This window comes from Oncorhynchus mykiss, chromosome 2, assembly GCF_057628025.1.
Source record: "Oncorhynchus mykiss isolate SJ-2025 chromosome 2, ASM5762802v1, whole genome shotgun sequence".
In the NCBI taxonomy this organism is placed as follows: Eukaryota; Metazoa; Chordata; class Actinopteri; order Salmoniformes; family Salmonidae; genus Oncorhynchus; species Oncorhynchus mykiss.
The window spans coordinates 88,902,489-88,916,340 of NC_143023.1; the positions used below are offsets into that span (position 1 = coordinate 88,902,489).

The window sequence follows — 13,852 nt, forward strand, 5'->3', positions numbered from 1 at the left end:
CTATTATCTGGCCAAACAAGTTTCAGATGAATTGGGCATTTTAGAAGTGGAAACATTGTGAGAGATATTTGTTTACTTCAACTAGAGGACATTAGGCTATTCAGATGTTTTCCACAATTGAAAATAAACAACAGCAGAAGACTGCAAAACACCCTGTCCTCCGTCACTCTCTGTGACTAAAATGTTCATTTGATTTGCACCACAGCACAGGTTTCTAATTGAGAGTATCTACACCTGCTAATTGAACTAATATTCTACTTCCTCTGTTGAGTTGTTTGTATTTCTTTAGTTGTTGGGTAAATATTCAAAGATTATACATTTGCCATTCAAGGCTATACACACCTGTATCCCATATTTTCACATAAATCACTGTGTAAAGCTCTGAATTCCCTATGCAAAGAATTTGTCACCTTCAATGATAATATCCTAATTACAGATGTGCAATCAACCAAATACTGTTCTGTCCTGGCTGGAAGATGATATTAAAAACGACAATTTATTACTTTGCCTGCTAATTTTTCCAGATCTCCCCATGGCTATCATAATGCAATTACAGTATATCATCTGCTGTCTATTTGTCATACAGGGTATATTTCCCTGAGAGAATGATCAGTGGGTTAATCATATCTACACAAGAGGGCCGCCCACCAGTGTTTCTACTGTTACTGGTGAGGGATTGGGTGATTTAACACATCCCCTCATTCCAATATTAACTTAATTCACTGAATGATATGGCACCTACATTTTTTACCCCTGTTGATTGACACTGGTGCGCAGAAAACACTGATATCCAAAGGGGTTGAACTTGTTTATTGTTAGGAACAGTTTCTTAGTGCTATTACGGCAAGGAATTTTAACAGTTACAATTCCTTGTAATATGGCACGGTGGGAGTTTATGTGAGCAATACTAAATATATGTAACAGTTTCTTTCCTGTTTTTCTCACCATATTGCGTGCCCCCAGGTGGTGCACAAACAATAACAACAGAAGGGCATATTGCCATCGGGCCTTTATTGGAAAATAGCTTTTTTGCATGTGTGAACATTTTACGAGATAATATTTCATTTTCTCTGAGTGGACTGCATGTTGACATATCATTTGCTCTCATCTGGGGTTATCTGGAGTTCAAACTAGGCAAAAGGAGGAGTAAAAAATGTGTGATGAAACCTCAGTGGAGGTCCTGTCAGTTCTTCTCTGAGAGCTCTCCTTTCAAGTAAGCTACCCTAATGAACCAGGGAATATACTAAAGACTCAAGTTCCCTTAATGAGCATTCTTATCTTGTTGTTATCTTGTTGTGCAATTATCTCACTGTGCAGTCAAATAAAACCATACACACATCTCTAATACCTACAGCAGTACTGTTGTTCCACCTTCAATATGTCGAACCTGCACCTTGTCTATCCTGTCCCTGTTCATACTGACTTCTAGCCCTAGTAGACACTTTGTCCTCGTTTTGCGCTCCATTTGTCTCCTTCCCCTCTCGGTGGGTGGCAATAATGTGAAGTGCTTAACAAACGAGCCCAAGAGTTGCTGAGCTGTTCCTGTAATGGCATCCATGTCTCGCCAGTGTCACGGAGGGAAGGGACGCACCGCACCGCGCTCCGGTGCTAGCAGCCTCCGTGTGTTCTCGCTGACCTATGCACTACCTGCGCTCTAATGGGTCATATTTTAGCTCCCATGGCGGTGACAAATGGCTCCACTCTAAAAGCCCTGTCCAAGGTGCTGAAACTCAGTTGATATATGGCGGAGTCCCTCTGATAAATGCCCCCATCAGTCCGCATGTGACGCCAATTCATCACCTCTCTGAGGTTTATGTTAGGAATCCATATTGGGTTTTAAATGAAAGAGAATATATTGCAATTCAAAGTCATTGGGTTTCTCTGATGCCGCACACACACACACACATATAAAGTACCGTGTGTAAGTTATATACACACACACACTCTCTCTTACTCCCCAGTCATTGCCAAAACACGTCGTCCTGCCTGAGATTGCATTTTAGTAACAATGTTAAAATATCCGCCTTCAAGGGCAGTCCCAGTAATTGTGTTTGTCTACATCACACTGTTTTCCTTTTGCATGGTTTAGACAGTGATATGAAAAGATGTATGGGATTCATATTTATGAATTATAACATTTTGCATTTCATGGATAGCTGAATGTTATTGATAAAGGAAGCTTAGATTGTTCCTTTCAGAGCATCCCAATATCGGATTCAGATTGTTCTAAGCAAGTCATCCTTGAAGTTGGGTCTTTCGTAATTACAATTTCAAGTAAGTAAGAGAAAGCATTACATTTCGATTAAAATACAATGTACTGTTTTTAATGAAAAAAAATATTTGATCATAAAATTGTTTACATATACACTGTTATTGTCTACTATTCTAACAAGTTTTGCCCATTATAAACTGTATACGAGTGGTATTTCTTACTTATGGCCCTTGAGTGTTATTTAAACAGCACAGAAAATATTCCTCATTGTGGACCACAAAGACACATCTCCACAAGGCGTTATAAAGCACAAGTCAATAACCGAGAGAGACGACACAGTCTTTGTGCTGTGCTTTTTTGCAGTTGCACTGCATGAATGACCGATCAGTAGCCACGTATATCGCAATCTAGATACCTGTCTGTGCATGTTTTTGCTGCAACGACATAATTTTGTTGTATAAAAGAGTCTGTGGGTCTTGGATTAGCTGGTTACGTATTTATGCGTGAGGGCGCCGGTTTATGGTTCCATCATGTGTTCCAAGTTCCAGGAGTTCCAGAACCCAATGCTCTGTCATTGTCATGAAAAGAGGGCACATGAATCACACATGTCCAACATTCTTTCACCTTGTTTAAAATCCAGAACATTAATTTTCCTGCTCCAAGGCCGTCTCTTTCTTTACATGGAGTTGTCTGGCAAGTCTATTACAGTCACCTTCACCTTGACTCCAGCCACACAGAGTTCTGTGAGAGAAGAGGCGGAGCCGGGGCGGGTGCTAGGACCCATCATTGACTCATTTTGGTCCACCATCAACTTCCTGTAAAAGTGTTGGCTTTGCAGAGATGTGTATATGATGGAGCAAGCCACAGCAACCACGATGAAAAGCACAGCACATGCAGCCATCACCACTGTGTCCCACTTCTCACTGCTCTCCACGGTGTGAGCCAGTCCCTTTGTGGTGACATTGACACAGTCCCTATTGTGTCCGAGCTGCATGCTCGTGACTTCCACACACACCCGGTACTGGGTGGAGGGGTTTAGGTGGGTGAGACGATACACCTTCACATCGGTTGGTACTCTAGCAGTGTATGCCATGGAGGGATGCTTAGCATTCGCCATTGTGAACCACTTTATATTGGATATAAGACCACCGTGAGTGTTATCCCAAGACACCAAAACAGAGTTGGGCTGCACTGATCTAACGTCCACATGTAAAGCATTGCCATTATCAGAAGGATGTGGAAAGTATCCATCTACCACCAACAACACAGACTTGAGGTCTGCACCAACAAGATTGTGAGCAACACAGGTGTACAGCCCTGCCTCAAGCATGGTAGTGTCATAGATGTCAAAGGTCCCCTCTGGATGCATGTAGTACTTATCAGACACACTGTTGGGCAGGACTCTGTCCCCGGAGGGGGTGACCCAGTATATCTCTGGCTCCGGCTCTCCGAATGCCCGGCAGTGAAGCGTCACCGAGCTCCTTTTCCCAACGGTGACACGATCTGGTAGGCTCCCGGGCGAGATGAGCGGGAGGCAAATCTCGGTCATCTCCCTGAAGTGGACCTTGCGGACGTGCTGGCCCTGGTACTCCGGCGGCTCCACGCAGAAGAGGGAATCTGGCTCCATGAAGCGCACGCCGGTCTGGTTCATGTTGATCCAGCGGATGACGCAGTCGCAGCGGATGGGGTTGCTGTGCATGCTAACCTCACGCAGGTTGGGCAGGGAGTCCACAGTGCTGTGGTGCAAGGCGCTGAGGGCATTGCTGTTCAGCATCAGTGTTTCGAGTCTCGGCAACTTGTGGAAGGCATTGGGGTGGATGTAGGAGAGCTTGGGGTTGTTGGTGGCCTCAATCTTGGTCAGCTCAGGGAGATTGTTGAGGGCAAAGCTGTCGATGGACACCAGCGCAGGCATGCTGTTGATGCCCAACTCTTTGAGGTGGATCATGTCCACAAAGTCCCCTCTCTGAATCCTCTCGATGGGGTTCTTGTTGAGATCCAGAAACTTCAGACTCTTGGCTTTCTTCAGAGCAGCCTGTGGCACTCTGTCAAACAGGTTGTCAAAAAACGAAACACTCTCCAGGTTGTCGAGGCCGACCAGAGTGTCATCTGGGATTTCGGAGAGATTCATCCTAGCCAGAACCAAGCTGCGTAGGTTGACCAAGGGCTTGAAGTTCATGTCTGACAATTGAACAATAGGGTTCTCCCCAATCATCAGGATCTCCAAGCGGGGTAGAGGCTGAAACCACACCCTGTTGATGCCCCTGAGGTAGTTGGAGTTGAGATGGAGCCGCAGGAGCCTCCCTAGCCCTCTAAAGGCACCAGGACTGATGGATGAGATCAGGTTGTGGTTGATGTAGAACTCCTGGAGGTTGGGCAGGGATGGGAGACAGTTGTCTGACAGGGCCTGAACCCAGTTCTCCTCCATGTGCAGTGACAGCAGCTGGGTAAGAGGACCCAGATGGACATCGCTCACAGAGGATATGTTATTCTGGGATAAATCTATCTCAGTGATATTAGCCAGGTAATCCAAAGGTTTCTCAACACTGATGATATTGTTGGTCTGTAACAATAGCACCTGTGTGTCTGAGGGCAGTGTCTCTGGCATTGACGATAGGCCTAAGTCATTACAGTCCACCGTGGGAGCCTCTGTATAAATAGAACTTGGAGAGAACCAGGGTCGTATCTCACACCGGCACAATGCAGGACAATGAGCAGCGCCCCCCTCCGAGGCCAGAACAAAAGCTGTCAGAGCTAGCTCCGCTAACAAACAAGCCAAAAACGCAGTCTTCTTCATCTTGGCCCCCTATTACCTTGAACTAGAAATGGGTCCTTATGGAGTCAGCTGTTAGCACTGTTAACTTCACAAATAAAGGCTCGTTTGTTACCGCAGTGAGACAGAACAGATTTCTGCTGATGCCTGGTCCCTAAAGCTTTGGCATTTTTGTAGTCGTTGTCTAGTCCTTGGCAGAGAGTAAAGGAGCAACCTTTCTTCAATTTACACTGTGCCAGGTTGTCAGGCAAGTTGGATGTGTGAAGGTCAATGTATCCTTCAGGAAGTCTGTCGGTGAAGAACAGGGAGGGTTGAGGAGGAACGCTCTGGCTTGGGCTGGGGATGGATCACTCTGTCTTCCATCATTATTATCCTCAATCACAGTCACTCATCGTGTCAATTTCCATCTGGGGAGAAAAATATCAGAAAAAATACATTCAGTATTACATTGCATTATTGGGAGACTGTTTCATATATTGACATTTAGGAATATTGAGACATATATTGTATGCTCGTTTGATTTTATTGCTTTCACTTCGCCATCAAAATTCTGAGTTATGATTGACTTGACCTTATATATATTATTTGACAGGTTGGTGGCTAATAAATCTGCGTCCCAAATGGCACCTTTTCCCTATACAGTGCACTACTTTTGACCAGAGCCTTATGGGCCCTAGTCAAAAGTAGTATAATATAGGAAATATGGTGCTATTTTGGATGCACACAATAGCACTTTGGAGTCACTTAATATCCCTGCAGGGCAAGAGATCTGCCAGAGGATCTGGAATTTTAAACAGCGATCTTGCACACAGCAGTAATACAAATCCCCCCAAAACATTTCCCAAAAACTTTGCATCAAGAACAGTTTGAACAGCTAAAACATTGTGAGCCAGAGCCTATCCCAGTTTTACCATCCACCCTAATTAGCTACATTTCGTCATCCACCCTAACTCTGCTGTTGTGAACTATGTATTCACATGCACGCAGCAACTGTCGCACTCACACACAACTACCCACGATCACTTCAACTGGAGTATATGACCTCAAGGCATTTCAGATTCTCCCAAAATATCTCTGAAGCTTGCTACAGGTCTTGTTCTGTCTCTTCATCCTCTCCTGCATTATTTATGAGGAGTTGAATCAAAGTGGTTCCTACAGGTGACAGGTCTGTGCCGGGGTTTGCTTATGTCGACTGCACATATTGATGCTTTGATTAATTTGTGACCTTGAGTGCAGAAGCCACGGCTCTGTGTGTGATAGTAGATGAGCTGTCTGTAAGGCTATAAGAGCAGGGCTGCTGATGAAGACTCCCTATGACAGAGCACCGTGCATATATTAGCTTGTTTATGGCAGTCAGTCAACACACACAGGTGGAATCAAGAGGCAAAAATATTTTTGCTGGTCGTTTCTTTTTTTTGTGCCTAATGTTCTTGTGCTCAGCCATCTGTGTAGGACCTGTGTTCAGATTCTGTCCAAGCTGCTCTGTGCCTGATATTATACAGCATGTGTAATATTCACACACATTTGGTGTTTCATTGCTAAGCTATTTATGTCAAGTGTTGAAATAAATACTTAAGTGTGGTAATGCTAGCTATCATTTGCAACGATCATTTTCAGACTCCTTTATTTCATGGTTACATACAAGGGAATGGTTTTATTGGCAAGAGATTCCTCCATATGGCCCAGGTGGTAGAGTGTGTAACCATATTATGTAAATATGTTTTTCACAGTAGATCGGAAAAATACACTTAAAAGAAAATAACCCCCATGCTAATAAGGAGAGCAAGTATTAAATTGTGAACTGGATGAGCGATACTCTCCTGTTTGCTTCCACGAAGCTCACGCTAATTTCCCTTTTTATTACTTAATGCTAAGAGCCTGTTGTTACTTCACTCACATGCCTTCCTCTCATAATTAGATCAAATGGACGTTTGAGTGGTGGTAAATGTTCTTCCAACATTATGTTAATAAAGTATCTTTAGTTGCGGGAAGAATAGTTGAGATGAGGTGAAGATGCATTGGAAAGCTGCTGCTGTTGCTTTGTGATGCTATTTCAATAGAAAGGCTAATCTCCGACAGGTAGCTAACACTCCTTGCTTGTGTTTAACACGGATGATAACACCATGCACTTGTATAACGTATTGTCTAGTTGTGTGTAACACGGGTGATAACGCCATGCACTTGTATAACGTATTGTCTAGTTGTGTGTAACACGGGTGATAACGCCATGCACTTGTATAACGTATTGTCTAGTTGTGTGTAACACGGGTGATAACGCCATGCACTTGTATAACGTATTGTCTAGTTGTGTGTAACACGGGTGATAACGCCATGCACTTGTATAACGTATTGTCTAGTTGTGTGTAACACGGGTGATAACGCCATGCACTTGTATAACGTATTGTCTATTTGTGTGTAACACGGGTGATAACGTCATGCACTATAATATATTTTCTAGTTATTTATCTTATTTAGCTCCCTTAGGGATTTCTTTTCCACTTGTGTTTTTGTTTGATGTGCTGCAGCTGTATCAGCAGAGCACCCCTTACTTAATGTATAATTTAACCCCCCCCCCCTCTCTCTCAAGTAGAAGTTGTGGCCTTAGAGGCCAGGATGTTGTGGTAAGAGGAAACAATTGATTGTGCGATTAAGTCAACGGGTGTTGACCTCTGTGGACTCATTTGGGCTGAGGAAACATAGGGATCAGTCCACACGCGGCAGGCCAGCTGCCTGCCACTTAGTAGAGAGTGCATTGCATTCCCAAGTCCCAAATGCTACAGTTAGTTACAGTTCAAAGGCAGCACTCTTTTAAAACACCACAAAAACAATAACACATTTACAGAAATCCCATCAAAGACTACAAAAATGGAATTGTGTTTGTTACTTCTATAAATAGGGAATTAAGATAACAATGCACTACGTCACTAGCATGCTAACAAAGAATATCTGGGAAATCAGTATAGCCATATGAAAGCTGTCTACTGTACAAGATCTTCAGTTTCCTGGCAATTTTTCGCATGGAATAGCCTTCATTTCTCAGAACAAGAATAGGTTGACGAGTTTCAGAAGAAGGTTCTTTGTTTCTGGGCATTTTAAGCCTGTAATCAAACCCACAAATGCTGATGCTCCAGATACTCAACTAGTCTAAAGAAGGCCAGTTTTATTGCTTCTTTAATCAGCACAACAGTTTTCACCTGTGCTAACATAATTGTGAAAGGGTTTCTAATGATCAATTAGCCTTTTAAAATTATAAACTTGGATTAGCTAACACAACGTGGCATTGGAACACAGGAGTGATGGTTGCTGATAATGGGCTTCTGTACGCCTATGTAGATATTCCATAAAAAATTGTTTCCAGCTACAATAGTCATTTACAGTATTAACAATGTCTACACTCTATTTCTGATCAATTTGAAGTTATTTTAATGGACAAAAAAATGCTTTTCTTTCAAAAATAAGGACATTTCTAAGTGACCCCAAACTTTTGAACGGTACCGTACCCAACATGTTAGTGTCCTTTTTCATACAGTGAAACAGACTACTGGATGAGAGTCCACGGGCCACAGTGCAGTGTGTTCCTTCCCTCCACCTGCTAATGCAGTAGACATGTCATAAAGTGGTTGCAATTCGCCATGTTTTATTCACTAGCTAGTCAGGCAGCGAGTGACGAGCATGCTGCAGCTACAGTATACAGGGGAAAGGATGTGATGTGCAGCGCGCCAACGCGCCAAGGGGAAGTGACACCCTGACATTCTGCCACATTAATATACCATGGTATTGTGACAGATCTTACTGGTCTTGATGTTGTTAAGCCTAATGAATCTTTGGAAGGTAATAGCTTTTTAGACTACAGAATGAAAATTTGCTCTGTTGCTAATCTCTTTAACGTTAATGTGAAAATTAGAATGTTGATGAATGAATGTGCAGTGTCTCTGATACATGTCATGTTACTTCTCAAAGAAATGTGACATAGAATTGGGTTGGGGTAGAGTAGACAGACAAAACAAAGCATGTGTACTTAAAAACAGGTATGTACAAGAGGCAGTGTGATATAGAAAATGGAGGATGGAAATAGTGGCCATTTAAAAGCTGCTGGGGACAAAGTGGTGTTTCATTTGTGCATTTACAGTAGCCCAGTATAGCAACACATCTCTTAACACAGTCTTTTAATCAGTGCCAGAAGTCCAATTCAGTCACATCCTCCACTTTCTCTCGAAAAGCATTAAATGTGCCACCACTTTGTGATGCATCAGTAGAGTTGTTGACTTTTCTAATGTTTAGTAACAGTCTTGTAGTTTGGAGGGGAGGGTGGTGAGGGGGTGGGAGGTGAGGTGAGGGAGTGGGAGGTGAGGTGATGGGGTAGGAGGTGAAGTGAGGGGGTGGGAGGTGAGGTGAGATGAGGGGGAGAGAGGTGGGGTGGGAGGGGTGAATTGGTGGGAGGAGAGCTGGTGGGAGGAGGGGAGGTGAAGGGATCGTAGGAGGGGAGGAGATCGGAGGAGGGGAAGTGAAGGGAGCGGAGGAGGGGAAGTGAAGGGAAGGGATCGTAGGAGGGGAGGTGATCGGAGGAGGGGAGCTGAAGGGAGCGGAGGAGGGGAGGTGAAGGGAGCGGAGGAGGGGAGGTTAAGGGAGCGGAGGAGGGGAGGTGATCGGAGGAGGGGAGGTGAAGGGAGCGGAGGAAGGGAGGTGAAGGGAGCGGAGGAGGGGAAGTAAAGGGATCGTAGGAGGGGAGGTGAAGGGAGCGGAGGAGGGGAGGTGAAGGGAGCGGAGGAGGGGAGGTAATCAGAGGAGGGGAGGTGAAGGGAGCGGAGGAGGGGAGGTGAAGGGAGCGGAGGAGGGGAGGTGAAGGGAGCGGAGGGGAGGTGAAGGGATCGTAGGAGGGGAGGTGATCGGAGGAGGGGAAGTGAAGGGAGCGGAGGAGGGGGAGTCAAGGGATCGGAGAAGGGGAGGTGAGGTGATCGGAGGAGGGGAGGTGAGGTGAGGTGATCGGAGGAGGGGAGGTGAGGTGAGGTGATCGGAGGAGGGGAGGTGAGGTGAGGTGATCGGAGGAGGGGAGGTGAGGTGAGGTGATCGGAGGGGAGGTGAGGTGATCGGCGGAGGGGAGGTGAGGTGAGGTGATCGGAGGAGGGGAGGTGAGGTGATCGGAGGGGAGGTGAAGGGATCGGAGGAGGGTAGGTGAAGGGATCGGAGGATGAGAAGTCAAGGGATCGTAGGAGGGGAGGTGATCAGAGGAGGGGAAGTGAAGGGATCGGAGGAGGGGAGGTGAAGGGATCGGAGGAGGGGAGGTGAAGGGATCGGAGGATGGGAAGTCAAGGGATCGGAGGAGGGGAGGTGAAGGGATCAGAGGAGGGGAGGTGGGGTGAGGAAAATGGAGTGATGTAAGTGCCCCTCTCTTCTATTGCCGCCCCCACCCCCCACCCCCCACCTCTTTTTATTGATTCACCATTAAATCTATCCAAGCTAAATCTGTCCTTTCAACGTGACCTGCTCCCTCGTGTTCCCTATAGCGCTACCGGCTACAATATCACCCTATAGCGCTACCTGCTACAACATCACCCTTTAGCGCTACCTGCTACAATATGACAGTCTGCTACATGTTGTCATTGCTGCCTGAGCAGCCCACCATGAAAGCCTGCATTAGCTATGCTAGCAACGTGCCTGTCATTAGCATTAGCTGTATGGCTACATTCATTAGGCCAACCCACTGTGTGGTACCCATGAATAATGACATCCCCCTTGCATCTGTTCAACGCCGCCTGCAAATAAACAGCAATTTAACAATTAATTAGGGATCGATGTTAAGCTGTCAACTCCCCCAGGCTTCCTACCAATCCCCTCCTCCTCCTACCTACCCTCTCTCATATGGTCTACTGTCATACACACACGCACGCACACACACACACACACACACACACACACACACACACACACACACACACACACACACACACACACACACACAGAGGTATGGTATTCATGTAAACATGACCTGCCTGTTGATTTACAATGTTATTTGTATGTATGCACCATATAAAATGAGTTTTGCAGGGTACAGTGAACTCACCACACACATTTTTCACTATGGATTAATCTATCACTATCACAGCTCATTGCATAAATACCAATCGTAATACATTAACTGGTAAAGCATGGGGTGTTAGCTGTCAACATGCCCTTTTCCACAGGCTCAGGTAGGACTAGTTCTGCTGCTCTGACTGTAAAATGCATGGGATTTACTTTGGGGAAAAAACAGTGTTTCAGAATCTGAGTCATACTGTATCTGCTGGGAATGTGTTTTCCCAGTGTATCAAATCAATCTTTGTTTATCCCTTGAATCCATGTGCTACAGTACACCGATATTCTCGTAGTGGGGATTTTGCAGGGTAGGTAGGTTGTGTGGCGTGGTTTTCATTTGACTCTTTATTGAGCGAGGATAGTATTGGAAGGAAGTTTTCACCTGAAAAAATACAAAATTGAGCTAAATCTGTCTAAGGTATGTTATACACAGGAATTTGAGGTTGGCTTGTGAATCTTAAGTCAAGATTTTAGTGACAAACAGAAACCATCTACTTATCATAAATAATTCATGTTTGATTGTAATGCTATTTCACATTACTGATATTAATTAGCCTGCTGATTTATTTATTTTTTGATAGAGTAAATAGTATTTTGAGAGATGCACACATTACAGCCATTGTTAATGCATGGAATGGTGTAGAGTGTGAGGTACAGAATCTTGTAGCGATCTATTCCTCTCAAACTTTGTTTCTGTTCAACCAGTCAGTGTGCTTTGCTTTAGTGATGTCTGCAGAGTGACATCACAGATTCAACGTGTACACTTTCACTTTTCGTCTAAAGCACCAGTACTGCTTTCTCTTGTGGATTCATCACTCCAGTCCCCACCAGTCTGCATAGAAAACCTTGGGAAAGCAGGACGACCATAGAAGAGGACTATATGACGACTGCCTCTTTAAATATGTTCGTAGCCAGGGAATTCACCATGATATTGGTGCATTTTTTGCATAGAAATAGACAATTGTATGCATAATTAGGCTAGTTCTTGAAAACAGAATGATGCAGTCATCTTTCTGACCCCGATTTAGTAGCTAACATTGTGACCGTGCTGAATGAGGTCTGCTGCTCACTAAAAATGCCTCAGTGTGACGTTGTTTAATTATGAACAAGCCCTAAATGCAGCCGGGTGATGGGAGATGGCGAGAAAGATTGAGGGAGATGAGGTGAGGTGAAAGAGAGAGAGATGGGGGGGTGCTGTTCTGGTAAATTAAGCAGGCAGTGGTGGGAATGTATTTTTCCTCTGGTTCGAGGAGAGTTCTCCACAGCCCAGCACTCCAGCTCTGTCTCACCTGGATTCCTTAAAGATGCGGACAAATCCAAAATAAATCCTCTTTGAGGTTCGTCCTCTTGGCACACACAGTCAAATAGTGTCCAACTGTAAACGCATACAGTACTTATGTGTTATGATCCATCAGTGAAAACGGAAAGGGGTCTCTTTACCCCGGGCTTATTACTGGTTTACCTCATTGAGTTCTGGTCTTTTCTACTGATGGCAGATTCCCTGACTTGTCTTCTGTTCTATCCCTGACAGACACACAGAGGCGAGTATACTTCAGTTTTTATATTTTTCTCAGATGTACCTGTAGAGCGATGCTGCCGAGATAAGACCGCCTTCAGTCCACTCCAGCCTGAAATCCACAAATCTCTCAAACCGCTTTCAAAATACACCCTGATGCCAATAACAGGCAGTTCCCTCTCTGAAACGTCTGCAGCCTACATATTCATCCAAACATTTCCTTAAGCAGCAGTGACAAAATGCCTGTGTTGGACTCCTCAGCCTTTCATTTCCTCAATTCCACCCCCCCACCCCCATCCCCGGCCAAGCCTCCCACATAACTGCAGGCTGTGCCTTCTGCCTTCTTGGCTGATAACTCCCTCCACACAGACACAGGTTCAACTCAAGGACTACCGCATTGTCACACTGAAAACCAACCCTCTACCACACCAAACAAATACACTTGCCTCATACACACACAGGAGAGAGAGATAGATAGAAACTTACCAGTGGAAGTGAGTCCCTTCACACACACCCTCATGCCTGGAACCCACATGCTTTAGAGCAGTAGTCCAGCATGACAGTGTGAGACTCAGATCACAGCAGGTTTTTCATGTGTATTTCCAAGAACATGCGTCTTCTTCTCCTTTCGTCGCTAGAGAGGCAGAGAGAGAGAGCGCAAAACAGGAGAGGGAGGGAGAGATGGGTAGCTCCAACTCTAAAACCATTCCACTGTGTGTGTGAGAGAGGCAGAGAGAGAGAGGCAGAGGCAGAGGCAGAGGCAGAGAGAGAGAGAGAGAGAGAGAGAGAGAGAGAGAGAGAGAGAGAGAGAGAGAGAAGGAAGGAAACAGGAGAGGGGAGGGAGAGATAGGTAGCTCCAGCTCTGATATCGTGTGTGTGTGTGTGTGTGTGTGTGTGTGTGTGTGTGTCTTTGCTTGCTAAAGACGCTGGGTGCAGAGCAGAGCGATAGGGTGGGGGCTGTTCTCTGTCTATCCCTCCTTTTCTCCAGCGCAGTTAGAGAGCAGATCACTCAGCTGATCAACCATCACTCTGCTCCGGTGCTGCCAACTCCACCGTCATTAATAACACATACACACATACACACACAGTCCAATCCCTCTTCAGATCGCAGGCTCTGTTCTTGGAGCTGCTAGTAATTCTGATTGGCTGAGCAGGCTGTCAATCATGATCCCCTGCATCCCTGAGGGAGAAGGAGGGAGGAAGAGACCAAATGTGTGTGTATGTGTGGGATAGAGTAGGAGGAATGGAGTGACAGAGAGAGTGTGTATGTGTCTGTGTGTTT

General features: G+C 45.2%; 1 protein-coding gene across 3 annotated transcripts; it reads right to left on the reverse strand.

Moving 5' to 3' along the window:
• Positions 1-795: 795 nt before the first annotated feature.
• On the reverse strand, positions 796-13,633 carry LOC110499152 (leucine-rich repeat neuronal protein 3). Of its 3 annotated transcripts, none has more exons than XM_021576110.3 (2): positions 13,057-13,633; positions 796-5,389 (listed from the first exon to the last, which is right to left on the reverse strand). In XM_021576110.3, the coding sequence occupies exon 2, from the start codon at positions 5,004-5,006 to the stop codon at positions 2,889-2,891; it is 2,118 nt and encodes a 705-aa protein (XP_021431785.3). In that variant the 5' UTR covers positions 5,007-5,389; positions 13,057-13,633; the 3' UTR covers positions 796-2,888. The 3 variants fall into 3 exon arrangements, with proteins under 3 accessions (XP_021431785.3, XP_090067975.1, XP_090067978.1); XM_090211849.1 differs by lacking the exon at positions 13,057-13,633 and adding an exon at positions 12,344-12,895; XM_090211852.1 differs by lacking the exon at positions 13,057-13,633 and adding an exon at positions 12,635-12,815.
• Positions 13,634-13,852: the final 219 nt, after the last annotated feature.